Source organism: Leptodactylus fuscus, chromosome 4 (genome assembly GCF_031893055.1).
Source record: "Leptodactylus fuscus isolate aLepFus1 chromosome 4, aLepFus1.hap2, whole genome shotgun sequence".
Taxonomy (NCBI): Eukaryota; Metazoa; Chordata; class Amphibia; order Anura; family Leptodactylidae; genus Leptodactylus; species Leptodactylus fuscus.
The window spans coordinates 95,856,748-95,884,522 of NC_134268.1; the positions used below are offsets into that span (position 1 = coordinate 95,856,748).

At 38.5% G+C, this 27,775-nt stretch overlaps 1 protein-coding gene across 3 annotated transcripts in view; it reads right to left on the reverse strand.

The window, feature by feature from the left end:
• ATXN1 (ataxin 1) overlaps nucleotides 1-27,775 on the reverse strand; it is a 491,098-nt gene that overhangs the window by 236,084 nt on the left and 227,239 nt on the right. For 2 of the 3 annotated variants that reach the window (XM_075270820.1, XM_075270821.1), the window contains exons 6-7: nucleotides 20,854-22,897; nucleotides 1,413-13,448 (exon numbers count right to left, since the gene is read on the reverse strand). In XM_075270820.1, the coding sequence (XP_075126921.1) occupies nucleotides 12,924-13,448; nucleotides 20,854-22,728 (2,400 nt within the window). In that variant the 5' untranslated portion in view covers nucleotides 22,729-22,897 and the 3' untranslated portion in view covers nucleotides 1,413-12,923. Of the gene's footprint in view, nucleotides 1-1,412; nucleotides 13,449-20,853; nucleotides 22,898-27,775 lie in introns of those variants that run through there. The other variant, XR_012715457.1, reaches the window with a different exon arrangement.

A 27,775-nucleotide genomic window follows, 5' to 3' on the forward strand; every position in this document is an offset into this window, starting at 1 on the left:
CAAATATGTACATATGAAATATGCAAAAATAGTACATGTACATTTACATTTACATTTAAATTCAACCTATTGACATCCGTGGACTATAAACAGCACCAGTATACATATATTGGAACATGCAACGTGTTGAAAAAAGGTAATGTGCATTAAAAAACACATTCAGTATTTTCTGGAAATTAGGCTAAGGCCCCATGTTGCGGAAAATCTGCTTTTTCGTTGCAGATTTTGCTGCAGTTATTTTTTAAGCAGCCCTAGACTACAGAAGATATACAAAATATGCAACAAAAAGCAGCTTTTCCACAAAGTGGGGCTTTAGCCTTAGATACACTTTTTCTCCTTTGTGCTTTGCTCTAATGTTCTTGTATGTCTATTGGCCAAATACAGGGAGTGGCCGTGTTACAGTTAGGCTCGGTTCTTACCCTGGTATTATAAACATTGGAAAACTGATGACAAAATTAGAATTCATAGAAATTATCTTTGAAATGGTTTAAATAATCAGCTGGTTATTTCAGAGGGGAATTAAATTAAATGACCCCCCATTTCGTTTCGTACCATAAAACAAGTGATGCTGCACAAGGTGATCATTTCTGACCCTTCTTACCACTCACCAATTTAGAAATGTGTGAGAAAAGTGGTTTAGGCTTGGTTCACATCTGCGTTTGGTATTCAGTCTGGGGAGTCCACATGAGGATCTCCTGAACGGAATACCAAACGCATTGACAAGCGGTGAGCTTATGAAAGCACACAGACCCCATAGACTATAATGGGATCGGTGTGTGAAAGTACTTCATGAAGTTTTGGCCGGGCGCCAATACTGCAGTTCATCTCTCACTGAAGTCAATGGGAGTTGAGATGCAGCAGCGTTGATGGCCACGATACAGCGACCAGAGCTATGTGCTTCAGCCCCGTGTTGGGTATAGTGTGGGAGTCCTTTACAGTTCTTGACCAACATGGTAAACATGGGGGATTCTGATACTGGTTTGTCTAATTTCCATAAACGTTCAATGATACATAAATGGTTTTTATACAAAGGAAACACAGTATTATCATGGCTACCAGTAGCCATATATTGCTAAGCAGAGGGTCCACTGCCATTTTATATACATTTATATAGGCCTCGGGTAGTATAGAGGTTTCTGAGATAAAATAGTGGGGTCCTTCTTACTTTAAGAACTATTAATGTAAAAATGAACACAGTAACAAATAAAACGAATCCTTATGGCCACATATGGCATATTAGCCAAATGAATGTGACATGACTTACATGTTCTTGTTTATGTCACAGATGGACCTGGTACTTACCTGATCTGGGAATGTATTGCTGACTGAGTGAATAAAAGAATATTGGTGTAAAACTGTGAATTTTATGTGTGTTTTCTTTGTAGCGAAATAAAGAGAGAACAGACACAGGGTTGCAATTGGCACTGTTATTTTATTAGTACGAGTATACTGAAACAATAAACTTGTACTGGTATACAGACAATTTATTTAAAACAATTTTGTTCAAATTTTGAATCAAACATTGTTTTATTATAATGAAATAATTTCTACCTAGAAAACCTGCAAGCACCATCAAAGAAAGGGACCATAAAATTCAATAAACAGACTTGAGTGTATCCTACAAATAGACACACCACAATTAGAAAATAGAATATGAATTCTTCCATTTTTTTATATTTGTTTTTATAAAAGCTAGTGCAAGTACAATATTTTACACTGGAATTACAGAGAGTATGCACGCATATGGAAAAAAAAATTCTGTCACAATAAAAGCTCCAAACTATATCTGTATGCACTGAAATTTTTCCTCTGCTCAATAAGGTGCAAAACATTATTTCCTCCATCTTTCCACTTGATACTGGCTGGATCAGCCTAGATGGATTTTAAGACAAAGCTGCAAGTTCCTTTTCGTTTGGCGTATCTTGGAAGTGTGTCATACAGCAGAATATGAGAACAGCTCATTGATTCGCATTCGCTAGCACAAAATCATGACTTTCATATACTATATACCTGAGGTTGGGGATTTTCTTGTATTATCAAAATGAATTGTGATGTTATGGAGATAATCACAAAATAAAGGGTTAAACCTCTGTAAAGAGCTTCTGTCCAAATGTAATTCAGTGTATTTACCTACTCTTATAGGACTCTCAGGAAAAAGTTGTCCTATATATTTTACATCTTGTCACATGATATAGGAGCTGGGGTCATTCAGTATACATGTGCGAGATTTCTTCAACACCGTGTGTGTGTGTGTGTGTGTGAATATATATGTATGGACAATTCTCCATAAAGGTGATTCTTCCATCCTAAACTGTAAATTCTAAAAGAAGAGGAGGGCCTACAAGCAAGACAGAAGCAGAACGTGACACTTATTAAGCTGTGCACTAGAAATACACTTATTTTACAGCAAATATTTTTATCTTGCAAAATGAATCAATGTTTTTCAATTGTGTAATATCTGACATATTACAGAGATATTTTGCCCTGGAAGGATTGTTTGTAGGAGAAGCACAGAATGCTTATGCCTCTGCACAGAGCAACAGAAGACCAGTACTCCTTGTACTTTCATGTAGGCTCCCATGGCACCAACCTGCCAAAGTAGTATCTGAATGTGCTGTGACTTGGGGTATTGTGACATGCTTAAATCACGCTGCCTGATAAAACAATAAGTGCAGTAGTGACTGTCGGGTGGACATTATGTTCCAAAGCTAATTTTTTGCAATATTCAGATTAACCCTTGCAGGGTACCAGACACATAGAACATGTTGTTACATAACTTTTTGCACCATGTGTCTGAAGTTATGACATACCCACCCCTCTTCCTGCGTTACATAGCCATACAATGTGTGGTTTCAACAAATGTGCAGTCACAGATATTATGCTCCTCTGTCGCGAATGTTCTCCAATGTATGGATTGTGCTACTTTTTAGAAATTCATTTTCGATATTTTTAAATAAATCTATATGATGCATTATTATAAAATTTATTTGCACATTTTTTTCAGTGCCAGGAGATTAAGGACTTACCTAGCACCGTAAGCGTTATCTGTGAAACGCTTCCAAATTGTGACAGACACACGACCAAGAAAAGACATTTGCAGCTTTGACCAGCCAAAATAGAAACATTCACAAAATTAACATGGGTGAAGTCTTCAATTAGTTTCAATGGAAGACTTTAGTCTTTTCACGCAATGACAAGAAAACAATACAATTCAGAGATTATATCACAATAACTACTTCTTGTGGCAAGGTCACAAAGAACAAATATTCTTAATTGTAATTGCAGAAGAAACATCAGAAGCCTTCATTCATTCATTCTTTCTATCTGGGCAGTAGGAAATCCTACTTAGACAATATTTAAGGGAAAATTCTAGGTACCAAAAATTATATTTTATTTTAGGCCTGAATTTTTTGTAAACATTTTTCACAAATATAAATGGGAGGAAAAACATATTTGTGTCTCCAATAAGGGTTTGGACCTTTTTTGTGCAAGGCCATTTTTTTTTCTTAAAGCACAGCAGTAAGTTAGTCTTCCAATCATTTTACCTCATCCAACTCACTTGATATTTAAAGGTATTGTGACTTAAAGGTGTGTTATTTGGGATCGATTCACTCACACATTATTGGTGCAGTATTTTTTTAAGGAAGTTTTTCTTATCCAAACCCGCCATGGATGGAAAGGGATTAGGGAAAAGTTGTACTTTTCCTCTGTTATGAATCCTCTTTCGGGTTTGGCTGATAAAAAAAAAAAAAACACAACAAAATTGCTCCAAATACTGCCTGAGTGTATTTAGGGTTAACACAGACACAACTAGAATCACAACTGTGAAAGAAAACCTCACCAGACAAGATATGTGCCAGTATACCAGCTCCACATGACCAGATGTGGTGCCCTCAACGCATGGTACTACGGAGCAGCATGTGATATACTTTTACATACCTTGCAGAAACATCTATAAATATAACTTGTGAGTTTAAAGAATTTTTTTGGCTTCAGACTGCCATATATCATGTGTGTGCCCTCTTAGGACATGTTGAGCCAGAAATAGGGGAACCTTCATTACTTAAAGTTACCTTAAAGGTCCTCATCTCAGCACTCAAAGAATGTAAGGTGCAGAAGGAAATCGATGGATGATGTGGATTTCCACATATTTCCCCGTGCACCCCACTATACTTCGCTGCTGTAGGTAAAATGTGTATAATCTTGATAACAGCTGATTGTCTTAGTTCTAAGCATAGAGATTTACTTTTACTTCTAGTATCTGAGGCAATATACCATGCCACATCTACATCGACACAATCTTTGATAAACTGCTTCAGGTTTGTAAGAAATTTCTACATTGAATGGAGTTCCTTAAGACAAGTGATGGTGTTGAGCTCACCATCCTTATTCATGTTACATACCTATACACCATCATGGGAAAGACAAGGGGGATATGTATCAATACAAAGGTAAGCATTTCCCCAAAAAGTTTAGTGTCTCGTTGGTGTCCACAAATGTGCCCTTTAGTTTTGATAAATATCCCCGAAATGGCATGCCCAGTATCATATATATAAATTGATAAAGTGAGGGTGCTTGTCTGAAGTGGTCCATTTACATCTGTATCTAGGCCTCAATAATAAATCGTAAAACGTGGTTTAGACGATACTACTGATGACAAAATCGAATTGCATACATAGAAAAAATATTCAAGTTAGGATTTACTGACTAATCTTTGTGTAGTAATACTATTTATATGCAAATGGATACTAGAAAGGTAAATCATTATGACGACCCATACATTGTATATACATCATTCAGTTCTAGTGACCACACAATTATGCTATGTAACCAAGTATTTATAGAATAAGTTCCCTAAGTTTCCAGTTTTGGTCGATTTCTTCATTTTAACAGCGGATGAATTCAAGCTCTCAAATTCTTTAGGTCCAACAGTCCTAATTAAGTATAATTGTCCTTGACAAGCCATCAAAAAGTAGAAATTGTCTCTGGCTGAAGCCATGTACACCTGATCATCTAAACTTGACAGATTTCTATATACAATAAGAAAAAATAGTAAAGTTTTTTACCTTTCTACTTTTGTATACAAACGTGAATATCCGCGTGTGTGCGCACGTGTATAAACAAACGTTTATACACTGACGGACACACACAAACACACACACACACATACACGCATATATATATATATTTATATATATTTATTTACTTTACAAAGTATGAAACCCATCATTGTTTCAATAGAATCCATGTCTTTTCAAACACTGAATTACTCATTCCAACATTCATTTTTTGTGCAATTTTGTTTAAGCTTGTCATGTACTCCTAAATATGAGTGCTTCTGAAAAAAAAAAAAAGTATACGCTTCTCAGATTAGGTTTACATTAAAAAAAAAACCTATATATTCCAACAACATACAGTATAGTGCTACAAGAAAAGATTCTATCAGTAAGGTAACACATCTGAAGCGAGGTCATCTGCGTAAAAATTAAAAAAGAAAAACGTTTACTCCGGAGTAGAGGTGTGCAAGGTGTTTGGGTTTGTTTGTCATTTGGTTTAACACAACACTGCAAGATACAGTAATACCTAAGGACTTGACACTTGCAACCATATGACCGTGCTGCCATTTTTATCGTAATATGTTATTCTGCAAATTATTGACAAGGAGCCCAAAATAAAGACCAAGCGAGTGAAAACCTTTCACATCATCATTTTTATCATTTCTCTTACCACAGATAGATTGCCTTTGGGGCACAAACTGGAGTGTTATCTTGTCACATCGCCACAAGATAAGGAAAAAGTGCATTTTTTGTCTTGTTTTTTTTTTTAAATTTTGGCCATCTTGAAGTTATATGTTTGACATTTCAATGTCTTAAGTTACAGAAATTTCAAGATTCCTCCGCTTGGTTTCTCAAATTTTGCTCAGCAAAGGCTTGGCAGCACATAGTATATGGTCGCATTTTTTACCCGCTACTATATGTATTGCCTTTCTCTATTGTGTTGTCCCAAGCTGAAGGTAAAAACAGAACAAACATTTCTATATTGAACATCCCTACTCCAGAGTAGTGAAAGTGCTGCTTCTGGTCACATGTGTACCAAACATACACCAGCCCCATCCCTGAGTAAGAGGTGTGAAAGTTGTCTAAAAGTTAGCTGATAGGAAATACTAATGATGTCACTTCCTGTGAAACGGTGATGTTACAGAAAGACATGATAAAATTAAATGACTTCGAATTGGTGTAAATGGTAAATACAGACGGAGGAGGTTGAGGATCACATACACAATGTACACATAATCCAATGAGTTTAAAAGACATAAGGCAAAAAAATTATTGTCAATAAGTCACCCCTACTTAATGTGACCCACATAAAAGTTACCCAGTTAAAATCTGCAAACAGCAGTCATTATTCATATAGAAATCCCTATCGAGGTTCTTTTTCTTTATTGACTCCCTGACTAATTTATTGGTGATTGTGTTTCATTGTAAACTCAATGTCTGGCACTAAAACAAGGATTAAAAGATAAAATAACACAAAATAGAATGGCTGCCGTCAATGCTATTGCAAGGAGGACAACGGGAAACAGTGAAAGCCTGGTCTGCTATAAGCTAAATGTCAATTGAATAGATGTTAGGTATGCCTACTATTGTTACACCTCTTAATCCACCCAGCTCAAGAAACAAAGACAAGAATACGAGTACCATGAAGTTCTACGCAAAGATCCAGACTATGCCATAACCAAATAAAATACAAAACAAAATAAAAAGTAGCCATTATGGTTTCACAATCACTAGTTGCATCTGTATTAATAAGCAAGTGCGTTAAGAATGAATATAATCATAAGATAATATCTAAGGAGATATACATTGAAAGGATTACTCATCCCACAGTTCTGATAAATTCCACAACTGACCAATAACAGAGAAACACGTCAACATCGTAACATGCAAAGTAAAAGCAGCAGTCCATTATCACTCTTCTATCAGTCAACCCCATAAGTGGCCAGCACATAACAATTGGTTGCAAATATTTGAGAAACACAAGTTAAGCACTGAAACCCCAAAACAAATACCGTATGCAAGAAGCAGAGACTCCCATATGGGACACCGGAAACAGTATAGACAGCAATTGCAACAACTACATGTATTTTATATGTCATTGTTTAACGGAATTATCTTTCAACTCACCCGAGCATGCAATAAAACAAGCATTTGCCTACGTCCGTGACCATTCAATGGACTGCTGCTTTAATGTTGCTTGTATAGTTTATAGCATTCTTAAAAAAATATCTATTACTAATTGGTGCGGCGCCATAATGCTTGGTGCCAATGTTCATTTTGGGTTTGCTGAATGTAAGGGGTAGAAAAATAACACTTCACCTGTATGTATACTTTGAAATGTAAAAAATATATATGATGTCTATATACACATAGATCTATATCTTTTTTTTTATCTCTATTTTTTTTTTCTTGCTATACATACAGCTATATATACCTGACCCTGGAATTACATTTAGTAACGAATGGCAGAGCCATGAGTTAAAGATATTAAAAATCTAGAACAAGTGAAAAAACATGTACATGACTTGTATTACATTCATTTTTTCACGTGGCCATATATGTGAATGATCTCTATAAAGAGTGATGTCATGGAGCTTCCTGGACATTCTATAGACAGGACTGGTGCCCATGAGGATACTGGGAACCATTGACATGTGTCCCTATATCACAAACACAGAACCTACAACTAGACTTCTAAACCATGATCATATATAAATTCCTATACCAGGATACAAAGTTCTGAATTCATAATAGAAATGTGATGCCATCACGTATAGAGACTCTATATTGCATCTGAGGATGAGATAATAGAGACGTTGCATAGCAACCAAGTTATTTTTGCCTTGTCTCCATGCAGCTGCTATAATTTTTCCCCCCTGCTGCTGACAACTCTGCACACTGAGGTGAGATACACTCTGATTTCTATCGAGTGCATGCATGTGTATGTGAGTATGTATGCATCTATAGAAGATATATTCACATGCATATACATACATGGATGTACATGCAGCTGAGTGCTACCGTGGGACATGGATACTGTGAGAACTGTTTAGAGGATGCATTTGGGATGGCCCTGATCAACTCACTCCAGAAAAATTCATTCATCTATTTTTATTAAAAAAATAAATCTGCTATTTGTCTAGCCACCATGTCATTTATGAGGGTATACCGAGGTTAGATAACAGTCACAGGCATAGACTAAAACAAGGAGGCTTTGCCAGCATACAAAAGAACGCTTCAAATTCTCACATAGAAGTATGCAAAAATCTCCCGCTATTTACTATGCTTTATGGTGTACATCTCTTACGTTTCATGGAGATCTTCTATTTACCACTTTTCTTATTGGGAGCTGTCATGGTGGGACAACTTAATATATTAGCCTGGGAGCAACGCATAATGATCGCAATCCAGAAATTCGTAGTGCTAGACATTCCCCCGTATACTGTGCAAATGACCAACAGGCTCATGTGCAGTCACAGTGAAACAAAGGACCAGCACTTCAAAAGACTTATATGGCTTTCTTCACTGTAAGAACTGATGTCATATCGCTAGGATATGTTCTAATTCTCTCCATCAGTTCTCAGAATGAAGAGGCTACAGTGCTAACCCCATCGCCGCAGTAGTACTCCTACTCCAAAAAGAGTTGTGGCACATCCCAGTTTACTGGAATGGAAGGAGCTATGCTGCAAGGAGGGCTGATGGGCAGGAATATTACTAAAGGGACCTCTTCATTCTCAGGTTTGGTAGGGTTCACCGAGCTCCAACTTCCATTTGTCATAATGTTGCAACATGCCATAACATTACAAGATTAAAATGCAGATTATTTGTGCAATATCTTGCCAAGAATCAAATCTGAATGAGATCAAAATCTGCACTGTTTTTCCCCATCATTTTGTCTTAAGGTATCTATGAGAGATCCTCCAGACGGATGTTTGGTAGCAAGAACAGCTGCGATAACATGGCGTTTGCTTTCAGGTGCTCCCGTGAGTTTTCAGGGATATCTGAACTATGTTGCCTTTGCATGTATAGTGGTGATTGTAATTCCATACACATTCCCATCCCTCATACCAGATTAAACAGAAGTAAAAAGTGCCCTGAGGATAATAAGTACATCATCAGCCTGTCCGCAACCAGAGAGGACAGACATACTGTGTGAGACATGGGGTATGGGAGAGATGCTTTGTGGATATGGGTTCAGGTAGATGCAGCCACTCAACAAGCAGACTAAAAGAAATCCTTCTGAGTGTATCCGGATATCAGATTTTTGAGGTTCAGTTGATTAGTGAAAGAGAAGATGTTGAAGATATATAGCGTTACAGTATGATATATTGGTTCAATGCTACAGGATATGCCAGTCTTTATTTTTCATCACCTATCTTTTATTGCTTCCTGGATTGGCTGAAGTATTAGTAGTTATAAGGATCATTATCTTCAGTGTACTTTGAGGAGATGGTTATTGCCCAAAATATGTTTTACTTGATTTCAATGATTATTTTCTGCTTTTTGTAAATGTACACATATTGTTAAGATATGAAAATGTACATATATATCATTACAGTATAGGATCAGTTTTATGCTACTTGACTAAATATATTAGGAGACTGCTCAAGCAGAAAATCTCCAGTGTAATGGTGTTGATAATGTGTTATTACAATATCAGGGGTGCTGAAAAGTATCTTACACCCCCCTGCAGACTCCCGTGCTGTATATCAGCTGGCAATAGGCTGCTTTATGGCAGCCTGTGTATCAGTGCCATAAAATGTAGCCTTCAGTCTGCTGACAGATATTGAGGGATGCTAAAGTTGCTTCCCTAAGCCCTGCAGTATTTTCAATCGCAAGGGCGGAATTCTGTTATTAAAATTATATTACGGAATTACTATATGAGCATTACCGTGTTATTTTTCATAAAGTAGTTGAAAACTAAACCTGTGCTATAATAATTCATGTACTCCTGTAAGTGGATTTCAGCCCATGTGCTGTTCTCATACAAAGTGAAATGTCTGGACATTCCTTTAACTTTAGAGAAAGAAACCTATTTTATTCCCTCTGTAACCTGTCCCTGCCGCACTAATAAATGATAAGAGAGCTGTACCTGAGAGCTTGCCGGTTATTAGAGTAGGAGCATTGAAATTCTGTTAAATGGAGGCACTGCAGACAATTGGTGGTCTCGATGATCAAAAAAAAAAAGCGACAAAAACAAATTATGTCCATTCATAAAACAATTGGCAAATTGAAAAATAAAATTTGAAAATTCTATAAGAAATCAAATTTTATGGGACAAGCTGGAACATCCTGCAGAAACAGCATGTATCTACCATTAGAAGCAAGTATATAGATACCCAGTTTTCTAAAAAGAGATCTCTTTATCTCTTGAAGCTACATTTAGACTAGAAGATGACACTGGAGTCATGGTAAAGAAAAAAACTATGAACTCACTTTGGAAATTAGGGCCATAAAAGCCAGTATGTGCAAGACTCAAGTAAAAAATATCACAATATACACAACATCTAGAAAATCTAATTCAGGAGGATAAATATGATACAGAGAAAAAGAAACGAAACGCAACAGTGATTCCGTATTCGGGGAAAAAGTTGTCACACTTTTTTTTTCGGAAGTTCTCAACTAAAACAATAAAAGGAAAACAGAAGCTCAATCTTCATCCACAAGAGCAAGTTACCATAATAAGTATAAGGTGAACAACTGAAAATATGAAAGGCAGGTCGAAAGAAAAAAAGTGCATATAATACATATGGTATACATGACTTTTTGGACTAAGTGGGAACTACAAATTGACATTTTTCTCTGTGCAATATAAGATTTATGCCAAAATGCTTTTTGTTAATATAACAATGGGTAACTATGCATATCTACATATAAACTTCTTGTACTCGTGACTATAGGTGCTTGGTGTAGAGGTTAGTTAGAAGGTAAAGATACACAGACATAGACAGATACAGACGGCGACACAGGCATCCGTTTACAGACATCCATCCACACACGTTCTACTACACCGCGATTTCTCAGAATTCCTTCTCAGACTCTGTTCAGTGTGACAGAAAGATTGAAACTGAAAGAAACACTACCCTAACACATTAGGCAGGTTAATAGTAAGTAATTGCTACATGTATCCATGTTCTTTCAGCTGTTCATTCCTGTCTCTACAACATTATTACATTTAATTTGCAGGAATTGCATTCAAATGCGAAACTTAAGATGTGCAAACTGCAAGATTTTTTTTTTTTGTGGTTTTCTTATTTTTTTTTTGTTTAAAGTCCATCTTTTTTTTTAAAACACTGGACAATTATTTTTTTACGTCTTCTATCTAGCTTAATATTTCCCTATCCCCTCTCCGTAATCATGTCAGCTCACGTATGACTTTAACCCTTTCTTTTCTAAAAGTGCCTTCTGTAAAGTAGTCCTTTGGGACAATAAAACGATCACATCCTAGGTCAAGAATTACATTCATCCCTTTGAAACCACATTAAAAACTTTCGTCATCTTGCTCTAAGAAGCTCTATATATTTTCATGTAGGTTTCAGTGTTGAAAAAAAAAATATTTCAAAGAAAAAAAAAAACATATACTTTAAAATACACAGATTAAAAGTGAGATACAGTACTTAGCAAACATTAGACCAAGATGCTCGGCAATAAAGTGTGAACAGCATTTTAAGTGCTAATAGACAATCTCTAATTTCCCCTCCAGTTCTTGTTCCTTAATGTGTCACACTGAACGTTGAAAAAAAAAAAAAAAAAAAGTGGCACCAGTTGTAACTAAAGAAACATTGAACACAAAATGGTTGCAACCATGATGCGAGTAATTCATGTTAGTGCTCTATACAGGCAATGTGCTTAAACCCTGGGAAGCACACGCCACATTTACAGGACATTTCTATACTATAACAAATATCTGTCCCAACAAGAATTCGCCAGAGCTAACTCTTATTGGCCTGTGTCCTGTCAAATTTTTGTTTGCCTTGTTACATAGGCAAGCAATGCTTTGTCAGCAGATCTAACATTGGAAGTATTAATATTAATAAAAAAAAAAAATTTAAAGGACATAAATGACTTGAGTTTTCACAGCACAAAAAAATTTGAAACTTTTTAGAGCAAAGAGGGACTTTGACCCCCCCTAATATTAACTTGTGCAGTTAGGCTTCCTCAGGATGAATTCATGGTACTGTAGACCAAGTGCCATTTGTCACAATGATGTGGGTTTATGGTTATGATCATATATTTTATAACTGGAAATTATCTCAGAAATTCTCTGCTGTCTATAGGGTTCAAATTGTGAAAAAAACACCATACCAACATGAGACATGGCACTAGATTCCAAGCTATCATAAAACCAAATGAAGAAAAGGTAAACATAGATATTTCTCCCAACATATGACTATGAAATGGTATCTGGATCATCGTCCTCAAGACAATGACATTAAACTGGGATTGTTTGTGCTAGAGACCTACAACAGAAACAAACATGAAGCTATACCCTCCCAACAAGGGACAGCCCAAATATCTTTTCTTCATTTCCCTTGTAATCCTTTCTGAAAGAAAAAGCTGAAGTCGTTTGAATTTTGACGTTGGCACCCTGCAACTATATGACAGAAGCCATGTTTATACAATCCTGTCCATCAAGACTGCAGAAAGCTTAGCTCCCTCCAAACTCTACCATACGATTGAACACTTGTGGAAAGAACTTATGCACCAACAGTCTCCTGAAAGATACCAGCTGCGACTATAACAATGTTATAACATAAACCTAAAATAAGATGATAATGTGTAAATACTGGGTTATTTATTCTACAGTACAGTAATCTGAATAAAAAAGACAAGGGTAAGCCTATTTTTTTCTTCTCTAAACATGTTTCACTTGCCTAAGTTGGATCGACCTTCAATGCAAATCTTAACCTCCTGAGGAATAAAAGAAGGCTTGGGAAGAGTCAATGGTGGTTCATCTTCAGACTTCTCTAATTTTCTTGATTCTGGGGCAGACCACCTCCTCTTCCTTGTCACCATGGGTTTGCCAGGTTCAATTTTGGCTTCAAAGGTCGTAGCATTCAATCCAGCAGGACACCTTAGTTCACCATTCTCAGAGGACATCTGTGCACTTCCCTGATTAATCCCATTCTCCTGTTCTGCATATCTATGTCTACTTCCTGACAGACTGTCATTCTTTGGGTGCTTCAGTAAGATGCTAGCTGAATCCATTGGTTGCCCCTTCTTTATGGAGCCATTTTTCAGATTCTTGAGTGTAAGCGATATGCAGACATCTCCTACTGACAACTTGGAGCATGGTAAATCGAACAGCTGGCTTGTTCTCTCAGGACTACATGATGACCAGCCTTGGCCAAATACAAAAAACGGATATTCTATCAAGACTTCTACGCTGACCTGTAGAGATACAATAAAGCATAATACATGTTTAAAATTTACAATATTTGACAACCACTAGAATTGTTCTAAAGGTATATAGCAGTTTACTTGCACATGAACATAGCTATCTATAAAGAACTATAATTATAAATTATTATTCTTCAAGTATTCACCCACACAGCCACCGTATCCAAGCAGTGACCAGATACTAAGTTATCTTGAGTTGGCCGTACACTTATTTGACCAACATCTATTTCTCCAGACATACACATGAACACTTGGTTTTGCCATAAATCTATAATCCATATATTATGGATGAATTTTGGAAAAGACTTCCCATGGCAATGTTGTCATGGGTAATATCAATTGCAAATGGTCCAACACGATTTCCACTGAAATTCTTTAAAACCCATGAAATCAGCTAGGATGGGGCTCTCTTATCTTCAACATCCAAAAGAAAAGGGTATTTTTGTTCCTATTATGCTCGTAATATTATTTGGCTGCACAAATGAAATATTTTGTCCAGTGGGTGGACAATATGGTTAATAGGTTTGGACTAAATCTATGTAAAATTGGAGTTAATCTTAATCAAGTTGAATTGTATTTCTTCAGAATTATATTAGGAAATCACCCGCATATTGCATGCAACAAAAAGTCATATTAATAGTAAACCAAGCCAACACAACCTGTTGGAAATCTAAACGCCTAAATGTAGGGATCGAGTTTTAAGGTTATTGTGGAATATATCCCAAGTTAAGGTATTAAGGGCTCCTTCACACGGCGTAAGTGCTCGGCTCACTCCGGGCCGTACACGTGAGTACTTCTAAACACTTTCCTTTCACTTCAATGGGAGCGCTCGTAAAGCTGGCTTTACGCACGCTCCCCTTGAAGTGAATGGGAAGTGTTTAGAAGCGCTCGCATGTACAGCTCGGAATGAGCCGAGCGCTTACGCCGTGTGAAGGGGCCCTAAGATATCTGTAAAGTCTCAATACTCTGTGCATAAATATTTTCAGGAAATACACTTTGACCGCTCAGGAACAAAATTTGTACTCGCTTTAGAGCATTATAGTATTTTGGGATGTAACATAGATGCACTTGTAAAAATAATAGCAAAGCTTTAATATTCTATGTTGTTTAACAATGTTTGTAGGCTTGTTTTCTTCGTAAGAGATCTAGCACAGTCTAATAAGTGAAGTTTCTGAGTCTAGCTCGCATAGAACTTTTGATGCGATCACTACTTTAATGCATCATGGAATATTTCACACTGATACACTCTTCACATGCTGTATTATACTTTATCATTTTTATTTAAGCGTCAAATAGGCGCCTCAAGTGTCTTTATACCTCTGCAGATTTCACACACCTCTTTGAACATGCGCTAAGCGTCATATGTATTAGGGCTCTTTCACATGAATGATTTTTCTATCCGAGTGATGTCCGTGAAAAAAGTAACAGAACAATTTTTTCTCTTTTCTCTGCTCATCTCAAGTTTATGGGGCAGTGAAAAACCCCCAGAATGTACAAAGATCTCATCCATGCCATGTTTGTGTTTTATCCTGTTTACACTGATTCATTGCTAGATGATACTGGAAAATGAAGAAGAGAATCTGTACATGGATAAAATATGGAAATACACTAGGATGTACAATGTCCGTTTTTTATAGTCTATGAAATCAATGGTTTGTGTCAAAGTAGCCATAGAGGGATGGAGAAGCTTAATGTAGCTATTCCTTTATCCCCTTTATTGTGTTCACTGAGATGCATATTATTTAACAATTAGAAGTATTACATAGATTTAAGATACTTTGGTCATTTACAAGTCTTTGCAGACTATAGCATAATTTTAAGATATATCATCACTGTCCAACTGGTGGGGGTAAGATCATTTCATCATATTTCCCCACACACTGCTGTCAAGGTGCTGTGCAGGTACTGCAGCTCAGCCTCATATACTTGCATACGGTTACAGGAGTTATGCAGGGAAACATAAAACTTACTACATTTACAGAGTGCAGCGGAGTGCAGGACATCTATGCACGCTGCCTCCCTTGCTGTATTTCCAGTTCTCTGTGACGTCACTGACTCCATTCTACTTATGCTACAGGACATACAGTAGAACAGAGTCAGTCGGTCGCAGAGGAATAAGACCTATTGTACTCTGCAAAACTATCATCTGTTTATATATTAGTAATAAATCTTATCCAGGACAGGGAATGCACTAAGGTTTGCTGTTCCCTACATAACCCCTTTAACTCGGAGCTCTCTGTTCAGCACATGGACAAGAGTGCAGAGAATCTGCTGTATGATCCTCAATTGTGCTTATGAATATTGGGGATCTAACTACAAGGGTTTTAAGATTCAATGACTTCAAGAAAGGGATTGTGAATTCATACAGATGCAAACACAACCCTGAAACCATATCTCATACATTAGCTAGCATTGTACTGCATATATGTAGGTTATGTATTTAAATGTGCTGAAATGTAAGGAACCCTTATACATATTTATAGAAAATGTAATTTGATCTCAAATGCATTTTGTCTACTAGAAATCTAATAATGTTGCTAAATGCATAAATCATTTTCATACTGCTTGTTTTACAGCTCTACATTAGGACCTGTTCACACTTCAGGGTGTATTCTGACTGCATGCAATGTGCAAATGGGATTTTACTACTAATATAAGACTACTGTTCTGAAAGTGATGTATAGCATATATAATTCATACTGTACAGATATATGCACATTACCTTGCAGAGGTAAGGGCATGTTTCTTAAACTTAAAAACAAAAGCAATAGTAACTTGTATACTGTGTGTCACTTTTCTCATTAGCTGTATACGTTAGAAAAAGGAAGAGAAAAGCTTCATATCTGATGGCATTTATCCTCAGAACACACCACAACATGCTGAAACAAATACAGCAACCAACAATACTAAGCTACTTGTGATATTAGTCATTCAGAGCTGGGCTTGCCCTTTAAGACTGTGGGTGGGGGAATTTAGATGGTTATTTGTGTGCGATGTTATCATCCAGATTTCACAGTTTTATTTTCAATAACTAGGAAGCCATGTCAAGTGGTTTAGGTAACAGAACAGTCCCTTTATACTCTGTATATACATATAGCCAGTATCGCTGACAGATACTGAATTATGTTATGTGGCCTATTTAGAGCACATGAAAAAATATAGGGTTATCACCTTTATTATAAGGATTGAATAAGGAAGCTATTTGGTGATTTCCAATACATTATAGACAGTAGCATTCTTGTCATAGGAATTATTACACCAAGCTTATATAAATATAAACGTGTTCTGCTGACAGGTAACTGACTAACAAGAGGAGGTAACAGCTTAGCCACTGTCGTCTGAACCTGCCAGAAGAATACAGTACTATGTTTAAATAGGTCAAGGCGATATATTTGTCAAAATGAACAGTCATTTAGTTCAACATATCGTAGTACAGTGAAGATCCAAGGGATGGATTCCATTACACATCACCGATGCTCAGTGCACATAAACATCTGAACATGGCTGGTAGATTCATTTAATATCTCAACCAACTCTACATCCTGCAGCAGAGCGTTCCTTTGACTCTTCTCTATTACAAAACAAGAAAAACTCTTTGATGCACAGATGAAACTATAGGTTTATTCGATTTTGAAGTAGAAGACCTATATAAGGAATGCTCGAAGATAAGATGTTCTCTATGATTAGTGTCTGTGTCATCCTAAAGCTGGTCAAACACATTAGACAGAAGAACACTCGTTGAACAACTTTTGAACAAAGGATCATCTAGTGAAGAAACATTCAGATTAGCTCTCAAATGGCATTTGCTATGTACAGTCATGGCCAAAAGTTTTGAGAATGACACAAATATTATATTTTCACATGATCTGCTGCCCTCTGGTTTTTATGTGTGTTTGTCAGATGTTTTTATCACATACAGAAATATAATTGTAATCATATTATGAGTAACAAAAGCTTATATTGACAGGTAGAATGAGTTAATGCAGCAAGTCAATATTTGCAGTGTTGACCCTTCGTCTTCAGGACCTCTGCAATTCTCCCTGGCATGCTCTCAATCAACTTCTGGACCAAATCCTCACTGATAGCAGTCCATTCTTGCACAATCAATGCTTGCATTTTGTCAGAATTTGTAGGTTTTTGTTTGTCCACCCGTCTCTTGATGATTGACCACAAGTTCTCAATGGGATTAAGATCTGGGGAGTTTCCAGGCCATGGACCCAAAATCTCTATGTTTTGTTCCCTGAGCCATTTAGTTATCACCTTTGCTTTATGGCAAGGTGCTCCATCATGCTGGAAAATGCATTGTTGATGGCCAAACTGCTCTTGGACGGTTGGGAGAAGTTGATCTTGGAGGACATTCTGGTACCATTCTTTATTCATGGCTGTGTTTTTAGGCAAGACTGTGAGAGAGCCGATTCCCTTGACTGAGAAGCAACCCCACACATGAATGGTTTCAGGATGCTTTACAGTTGGCATGAGACAAGACTGGTGGTAGCGCTCACCTCATCTTCTCCGAATAAGCTGTTTTCCAGATGTCCCAAACAATCGAAAAGGGGATTCATCAGAGAAAATGACTTTACCCCAGTCCTCAGCAGTCCATTCCCTGTACCTTTTGCAGAATATCAGTCTGTCCCTGATGTTTTTTCTGGAGAGAAGTGGCTTCTTTGCTGCCCTCCTTGCTCCAAGAGTCTCCGCCTCACAATGCATGCAGATGCACTCACACCTGCCTGCTTCCATTCCTGAGCAAGCTCTGCACTGCTGGTAGCCCGATCCCGCAGCTGAAACACTTTTAAGAGACGGTCCTGGCGCTTGCTGGTCTTTCTTGGGCGCCCTGGAGCCTTTTTGCCAACAATGGAACCTCTCTCCTTGAAGTTCTTGATGATGCGATAGATTGTTGACTGAGGTGCAATCTTTCTAGCTGCGATACTCTTCCCTGTTAGGCCATTTTTGTGCAGTGCAGTGATGACTGCACGTGTTTCTTTAGAGATAACCATGGTTACCAGAAGAGAAACAATGATGCCAAGCACAAGCCTCCTTTTAAAGTGTCCAGTGGTGTCATTCTTTCTTAATCATGACAGATTGATCTCCAGCCCTGTCCTCATCAACACCCACACCTGTGTTAATGGAGCAATCACTGAAACGATGTTAGCTGGTCCTTGCAAGGCAGGGCTGCAATGATGTTGAAATGTGTTTGGGGGGATAAAGTTCATTTTCTAGGCAAATATTGACTTTGCAAGTAATTGCTGTTAAGCTGATCACTCTTTATAACATTCTGAAGTAGATGCAAATTGCCATTAGAACAACTGAAGCAGTAGACTTTGTAAAAATTTATATTTGTATCATTCTCAAAACTTTTGGCCATGACTGTATTGTGATACACAGAACCTGCAGAAACTAAATACTGCAAATTATAAAAACCAAATTTTATTGAGTTGTTAGGTAAAACTTACATGAATTTCCTTTAAAAAGCTCCCAAAGATGGCCATAGACTTGAAGCCATAATAATTCAAAAAGTGCAGTAATAACACATAATATCAGAATATCAGTCTATGAGATTCTAGATGGGCAAAAATTGGATAATTGTAGATTGCAAAGTAAAAAAATAACATAATATTTGCATTGCCCCATATATATTAAAGGGTTTGTGCAGTGAAAAATAAATATATAGGAGAAAAGGTGTAGGCGGCACTACTACTCTTATAATATCTTCTCACAACCCAGTTAAATAAACAGCAGTGGTAGTGTCAGGATTGGAATCGCTTCTTTCATTTCTTTTGAACGAATCAGCTGGTGCTCACTGCTTACATAGAGTAACAAATGTCCCAAAATAGAAAAAACAGGGCACTCACTAGGGCGATTCATTAAAATCAACAATTCTTTATTCCATACTTCTTAAAATCGTGTGTACATTGGAGAAAGGAATGGTAGCACTTTCAAGCAAAGCAATGACTGTTTTGTGCATCTTACGCTTCCTCAGTCTTGCAAGCTATAAAGTCTGATGAAGTGCAAGACGCACAAAACGGTTGTTGCTTTGCTTGAAAGTGCTACCATTTCTCTCTGAAATTTACACATGATTTTAAGAAATATGGAATAAAGAATCATTGATTTTAATGAATCGCCCTGGTGAGTGCCCTGCTTTTTTCTATTTTGGGGCATTAAAAAATAAAGCTCACCATAATACTGCATCTCCCTACATTTCCTCCCTCATTTTTGTCTATCCCGTGTTCTCCGTTTACTCAATGACCTAACACTTACATCCTCTATTATCAGAACCTTCCACGCTCGTATACAAGACTTCTCCTGAGTTGCACCACTTCTCTGGAATACTATACCCCAGACAATCATATTAGCTCCCAATTTCTACAGCTTCAAACAAATCCTAAAGATACATCTTTTCAGACAGGCCTATCACAATTACTAATGTAAACCCTTCCACAGTTAGAATGCCTAAAACTAACCTTCCACTATTTCCGCTTCCTACAAATTGTAAAGTGCTGTGGAATATGTTGGTGCTATAGAAATAAAATGTATTATTATTATTATTTAATTGTAGCGGTCCACATGTCCGTTGTCATGGTCTGTTGAAGGACTATTTGACGGACACCATTACAGTCAATGGGGCCTGTTGGTATACATATGTAATTGCAATTGTAGTAGTCCACTTGTCCGTTGTTCTGGTCCTCAACAACCACAACAATGGACAGCTCAACGCAATTGTGAGTTAAAAGGGAAACTGTTAGGAAATCAATTGTAGTTAAATCCTGTATCGGCATCAGATCAACAAACATGTCAAAAGTATAGAACTGGTGTTGGAGGCCACCATTATTATCCACCTATATTAAAGTACTTTATGAGGGCTTCTTTAGACAAATGTTTGCAAAACTTGTGTATCCTCAGAAAAAAGAGTGCAACTACAGATATTGTGTTCAGGCGGATGCTGCATGAAAAAAAGACATGTGCATGACCCAATTCAATGGATCCGTGTCTAGACATGAAACACTTCTATCTGAATAAACCCTAAAATAACCATCTGTACGTGACTGGTATATGCAATACGAAAATTATCACAAAAAAAACAAAGCAAGAGGACATCTGGAGGAAAAGGAATAATCTGCGCTGTCCTCGTGTAAACATTTTATTTGTATGTCATTTCTTAGGTTTTCTTTTACTAATGTTACTTATTGTTAAATAACCAGAAGTCATTGAGTGTGACAAATCACAGGTAAAACTGGGAAGCGCACTACTTCTTCACATGGCTTAAAACACAGTACAATGACCATATCCTGTCACAGATAAAGGTCCATTATTTTACCATACTGGACATTCTACATAGAGTTTTTATTGGATTACAATATACAGAACACATGACTCATTACAATATAATCTTTCCACTCACCTGGGCCCTGTGTTCTCCAACAGCAAATTGTACCACAGCAATGCCTGGACTATGGCTATTCTCAATCCTCTCAACTGTGCTGGAGTCTATTTTCAAGTCGTTGCTGATATCAGCGCTCTGTATGAAGTCTTCAGTTTTCAGATCCTCTACTTTCTTTAGTTCACCATTGGCTAGCTGAATGATTGACCCTTTTGCAAAATAAGGGGGCAGTGTAGGTGCAGCTGCCATAGGAGAAGCAACAGACTGTACAACTGGGAGGTGGAATTGAGCCGGAACCAAAGCGGTCTGGTAGGCTGTTTGAGTTGCTAGTGATTCAGCACTGTAGTTATCGCTTTTAGGAATGGGCGTAGTGACAAATGTATGAGGCACTGCTGCAAATTGGGGAGATGAAGTGACAATAGCAGGTGCTACCCCCACCGCAGATGATTCAATGTCTGGATTGCCAACTGGTATGAGCAAAGGCTGAGTGCCTGGAATCACCAAGTGCTGTGGCAAATTTCCAGGATAGCCAATGGTTTGCTGCTGACTGCTGAGATAGCCAATAACTGGCTGTTGTGTACCCGCATAAAAGGCTGCAGCAGGCAGCCCAACAGAAAGTTGCTCTGCTGCACTGTGAGTTGTCTGGATGACGGTGTGAGGAGATAAAGTGGCCACTGTTTTTACGCCTTCTGCGCATAAAGTCTGTTGTGGGGATAAAGCATAGGACCGGTGGGCTGGTTTTCCTAAGTGTAAGCTTCCCTTGTTATGAGCTGTTGAGGGTGAGGTTTCTCTCTTTATGGTTTGTGGAACATCAATGTCTGTGGCAGCTGTGTTGCTGTTGGGCACTACCATGACAGAGGTCCGAACACCTGAGGGATCCCGAGCACCAAATTCAGTACTAGGGTGCACCACTACGTGCCTTGTCTCATAATGTTGGGAAGCTGGTTTATTATTGCCTGCTTTCAATAGCTGTGCATCTGTGGAGGAAGGAACTACAAATCTCCTAACTTTCTCTATTTCACCATTTAATAATTCCTTGGCTTGTGACCTAAAACTTTCTCCTTTCTTTGTAGGGTCCCTAGCAATAAAATGAGCTCCTGAATCTGAGTACTGCACAACCACCTGGGAGGAAGTGCCCAGGGTAAGTGTCTGTGGAATCACTGGGTGGGTATGTAAATGCACTGGGATAGTTGGTGGTGATAGAGTTCTGACTCCACTCTGTGATGAGCTGGAAATGTGGACGTACTGACTTGACTGGGTAGGCGGTGATCCTGCTGCAATCAATCCAGGAGTCCGATCTAAATGTGATTCAATCTTATGACCCTGCTGGCTTAAGCTGCTTACATTTGCCAGCATAGTGGAATATGCTTCCATCTGGGTGCGTTGTGATGGAGTGGTGACTCCTGTAGCTGTTGAGGACACAGCACTTGATGCGGAATTCGATGTAGGTGAAATTAGCTGCGAATTGATGAATCCTGCATACGGTGGTCCACTATACTGCGGTCCAATAAACTGGAACGTTTGGGGCACATTAGTATATTGCACGGGAGATACAGATGCCCCTGATTGAGACTGCGCAGTTTGATAAACAGCAGGAATTGTTGTTGCTGTTGGTACCGACCTTGGAGCAGTGGGGGGAGAATAGTCTATACCAGTTGAATGTGTTTTATGTAAACCTACCCCCTGCTGTAAACCAGCTTCTACAGAAGTTCCTGCAGGCCCATGATGACGTCCACCATGGCTGCTTACTGTGGTGGAGAGCCATGATAAACTATCTGTACGGTGGTTTTCACTTGTCGGTCCGACTATCTTCTCTTCAGACGGTCGACTAGTGGCGGGAATTTCACGTTTCTTTGGTGGCAGGCTTTCATTGCTCCTTTCTTGATTAGATTTCATGTTTTGCTTTCTGCCACTCCCGCCAACCACCACTGCCTGCTCACTCTCTGACTGAGGCTGATTTCAGTCTGGTGAAAGGAAAATCACATTTAATTCCTGAAGGAAACCCAGCAACTTCATGGGGAATCATCTCCCTGGGAGCACAATGTTCCAACGACTGATGCGGAATCTAAAAAAAAAAGCAAAACATGAATAAAGAGCTTTATTAAAAATCAGAGCGTATAAAGAAGAGACTTCATCACAGTAACGTAAAAAAAAAATTAATTGACTTGTTTTTTTATATCTGCATATATTGTGCATATACTATAGTGTAAAAAAAATAATTTTTGGTTGAGGACGAAACATTTACAGTTAAATAATTGGAAAACAAGAGTTAAATTAATGACAGTGAAGGGCTCGTTCATATCTGCGCCCGGGAATCTGTTCTGCAGGTTTCCGTTTCCTGCACAAAACAGGGTAGGAGATGGAAACCTGCAGGCATCTTTCAAACCCATTCATTTGAATGGGTTTGAAAAGTTTCCGGCCGTGAGCGCTGGTGAGCGTTTTATGCTCTCTGCGGCGAAACCGTTTTTTTTTAAACCAGACAGAGAGTCAGACATGCAGTACTCTGAGTCCGGTTTAAAAAAAATGGTTTCGCCGTGGAGAGCATAAAACGCTCACCGTCGCTCACGGCCGGACTCGGCATGACAGGTTTCCGTCTTCTGAATGCAGAAAACGGAAACCTGATAACGGAGTCCAGACGCTGGTGTGAACCCAGCGGAATACTGAACTGTAACTATTACAAATTAATAACAGAGAATACTGTAACTATTACAAGTGAAAATTCATGCACTTGTCTAGATATTTTATTTTTACATATCAGCCTATATGCCTAAATTTGTCATAATTTATAAGAAATGATACAGGGATTTAGGGATGTATGGAAAGCATATACGGTAGATAGCATTATAGTGCTGTGTCCCTTTAATGTGCACATAACAATTAGAAATAACATAGTAATATTATATAAAATAAATGGTAGTACTCAGAGCATGGATGCTTTAATAAAGGTTAGCAAAAATATCAACCTACACACTTTTTCTTTTTTTTTTAAATATAAGGTATATCACATATAAGAGGTTTCATGAATGAGCACAGAAAGTACAAGATGGTCGGAGGCTGAGAGATCACTTTATTAAAGAAAATGTACGAAACTGGCACATTATGGTTGTTCAGTTTACTAATGGAAAGGCTTCTAAGAGAGACTTGTGAGTCACTGTGATGTTCTGGCAGACATGACAGTCTTTCAGCCAACATTCAGTGGAAGATGGACACCTTACAGTGCTGATGTTATGTACAGTATATAAAGTTGTGTGACTGGAACATGGGGCATTTCAATGATGGTGGAAGTAGGGAATGGATGTGTTATTTGTCACTGAATGATGCAGAGCTTTGAGTGCTGCAAAGCAACAGAGCTAGACAATCTTAGGAGTAGGAGAATTACAACACAGTTTAGTCAGATATAATCAATTACAGGAAGATTAGCGATAGAAATGATAGAAATGAAGGAAAATAATATTATTATGTCTAAGTCCATCATATTACTTCATACTTTACTGTGTGACATTCCACTCATCCTGCCACAGTTACCACCACACAGCCACACATGACCTGCGGCCTGGTCCATCACACTCCATTACACCACACTGTTGGTGCCACAGTGTTGGCATCAAAAAATCAAAACCAATTGGATTTCACATATGCTCCCATAAAGGGATTTTTTGGTAGCTTATTTTTTAATCAAACGCTTCCTCGGGCAAGCTAATCCTCATGGATCTCCCCATTGCTTCTGGTCGGATGCTTCCTGGGTTTCCACTGGTCACTCTTTCCTGGTTCCTCTCCAGGCTCTTACCAGCCCACAGGTGAAAAGGTATACCCCCTGAACGAGGATGGGCCCCCAATTCACCCTGGCATGGCACAGTACATTCATTGTACTTCACATCAATGTTTATTGTATAACATCTCACCTAGGCTATGTCTTTATAATATACTAGGTAGCTGGCTACTAACAGGACCCCAAGACAGAAACAATCAGAGACAAGGGTTAGGTAGCAGACCACTATTGAAAAAAAAATTATGTTAGTGCCATTTTAGGAATTTGAAAACATGTATCAGGTAATATTTGCATGCAGTTGTAAAGCGAGCCCACAGAATAAATTTAACTGGAGAGGTCAGGGGCAGTCCAGACCAACACTACTCTCCAAACACAAAAAAATGACTGCTCAAACCATAACTAGCTGCAGCAGTGGCCTACCTCAGCCAGTAATTGGCAAAACAGTCATATTCTGGGTGTCCAGAGGGACCAGGAAGGCAATTACCATGAAAGATGTGTTAATTTTTTTTTTTTTTTTTTTTTTATAATCACACAACCTATCAGTATATTTTTAAAGGAATTGGATATTGGCTTTAACCACTTCCATACCAGATCCTTTACCCCCCCTTCCAGACCAGGCACATTTTCAGGTTTTAGCCATGTTCCAGTTTAACTGCAAATTGTTTTTCTATTACTTTGCCAACCTATATGTATTTGGTCTCCTTTTTCTCGGAACATAATGGGCTTTCACGTTTTAGAACAAAATAAGTGATAAATTTAACCTTTTAGAAAAAAATAGAGGGAAAAGGGTAAAAAATGTGTAAAAAAAAATGCTTTTTCCTACATTTATACACAATAGCCTAAAAAAAAAAAATGCAATAAATATATAGATTCTAAAATATATTTTCTTATTTCTGCTGTTTGTATTAATACCACAATTGAGTATTTTATCCATTATTTTGGCCTACAGAAGAGCCTGCAATGAATGGTGTGCAAACCGCTGTGTTTCTGCATCCTGAGGCCAGGGCGTTGCACAGTGTTGGCGGCGTTGTACAGTGCTGGCAAAGTGGATGGGATTCATGTAAATCCCATGCCCACTTTGCGGAAAAGATCGCAGCGCGGACACACCGCGATTTCCAAATCTGTTGCGGCTTTGGAAATCGCAGCATGTCAATTATATGTAAGGAAACGCCGGCTGCTTTCCCGTAGATATAATGGGAAGAGAAAGTCCGCAGAGGTAAACTCTGTGAACTTTCTCTTCAAATCGCTGCGGGAAGAACCACAATGCGTTCACGCAGCGATTCTTCCCGCAGCGCTTCAGTGCTGCGTATATGGCCCGTGGGGCTTTAGCCTCAAAGTGTAATAATAATCTTTATTTATGGGTCACAAAAAATATGAATTTATGTATAAAAATAGAGAAATAGATAAAAAAAAGCATAGATAGATAGATAGATAGATAGATAGATAGATAGATAGATAGAATAGAGTGGGGGGCACTAAAGGGTGGGGGGAGTGTGTGTATGTGTAGTGATTTTTATTTACCAATCGCCCTCTCTGTCAGGATCTGAGGAGAGGGAGATTGGTAGCCACTTTATATACTTTTATTACTTTATGTGAGCACTGTGGCAGGCTGTCACAGTGCTCACATGCCCCAGAGACCACTATGCCCTATCAGGGTGGTCTCTGGGCAAAACTCTGTGATCATAGCTGTCTTCTGACAGCTGACCACGGAGCATTGCTGGGGGTGGAGGCAGAAGTGCTGATCTCCCTCTCTGATAAGCTAAAGGAGAGGGAGATCAGCGTTCAGCCAATGAAGTTTGTCTCTGTGACAAACTTCCTTGTGATCGCTGTGACTGGCTGTCACAGCGATCACACACCCACACAGGCTGGTCTCCGGATAAGCTCTGAAGTCTCCGCTGTTCAGTGGAGACTTCGGAGCTGTGTGCAAGGGGGGTGGAGGGAAGGAGGGGGAGGTGCAGTGGAGCAGAGGAGTATATTCTGCTCATGCACCATACGATCTGATCGCTGTGACAGGCTGTCACAGCGATCGTATGCCTAGAAACCACAGAAGCTGGTCTCTGGGCAAAGCTAATGAGGTTTCCACTGTCAATAGACAGCAGGACCTCATAGCAAAGTACAGGAGGGGGGTGGAGGCACAGCGGAGCAATCTGCTGATGTGCCGACTGTCGTTGTGATCTCTGTGACGGTGTGTCACAAGGATCACGTACCTGGAGACCACACAGAGTGGTCCCTGGGTGAAGCTCTGAGGTCTCCACTGTCTATTGACAGCGGGACCTTAGAGCTCAGTACGATGGGGGGAGGCGCAGTAGAGCAAGTTCTGCTGGACGTACAGGTACGTCCTGGCAGAACTAGGCAACCACCTTCCGGACGTATATAGTCTATGGGCGGTCCGGAAGTGGTTAAGTTATACTTTGAAAAGGACTCACAGCTGAAAAGCCGAATCATATACTCTACTTACGCTAGGTTCAGATTAGTGTTGCATCTCCGTCGTACCGGTCTATTCAGGAACCTGAACAACGCAGAGGCGGACCGCCTAAATGGTGGTTATATAAAGGGTCCAGCAGACACCATTGATTATGGGGACATTTTGACAGAGTCCAATGGAGATTCTGGTTCAAATGTGAACATAGCCTTACACAATGCCCATAGTCTACTTTGGACCCTAATTTACCTTTGCATTCATCCAATTTAATATATGAGGATCTATGAATTATTTTCTGTTCATTTCCATATGATAAAAAAGACATGGCATGCTGCGTAGGTTGGCCTATAAAGTATGTAGAAAAATAATCTCCACTTGAAGAGAATAATTCTGTAATATGACTGGATGTTACGGTACTTTTACTCTCCAAACAGAGTTTATCTGAAACTTAAATATAAAAAGTATTAAAGGACGAAATAAACAGATAACACCATGCAGTTCAAAGTGCTGACTTTTATTAGGATTGTGTAGGTGGGTGTCGAAACAAGTGTGAAAACAACTGTGAGGGGAAGACTGTGCTGAACAAAGGATAACTGTTAAAGAACTTGTGATAATTTTTTCTCTTTTTATGCTGGGAACATCTGCCTCACAGCACAGAAGATTTGAAAATTACAGTCATGCATATTTTGTTTTTAGCATATACACTGTAAGTGCCTAATATACAGTAGCACCAGCTGTGTCAATGGTAGGCA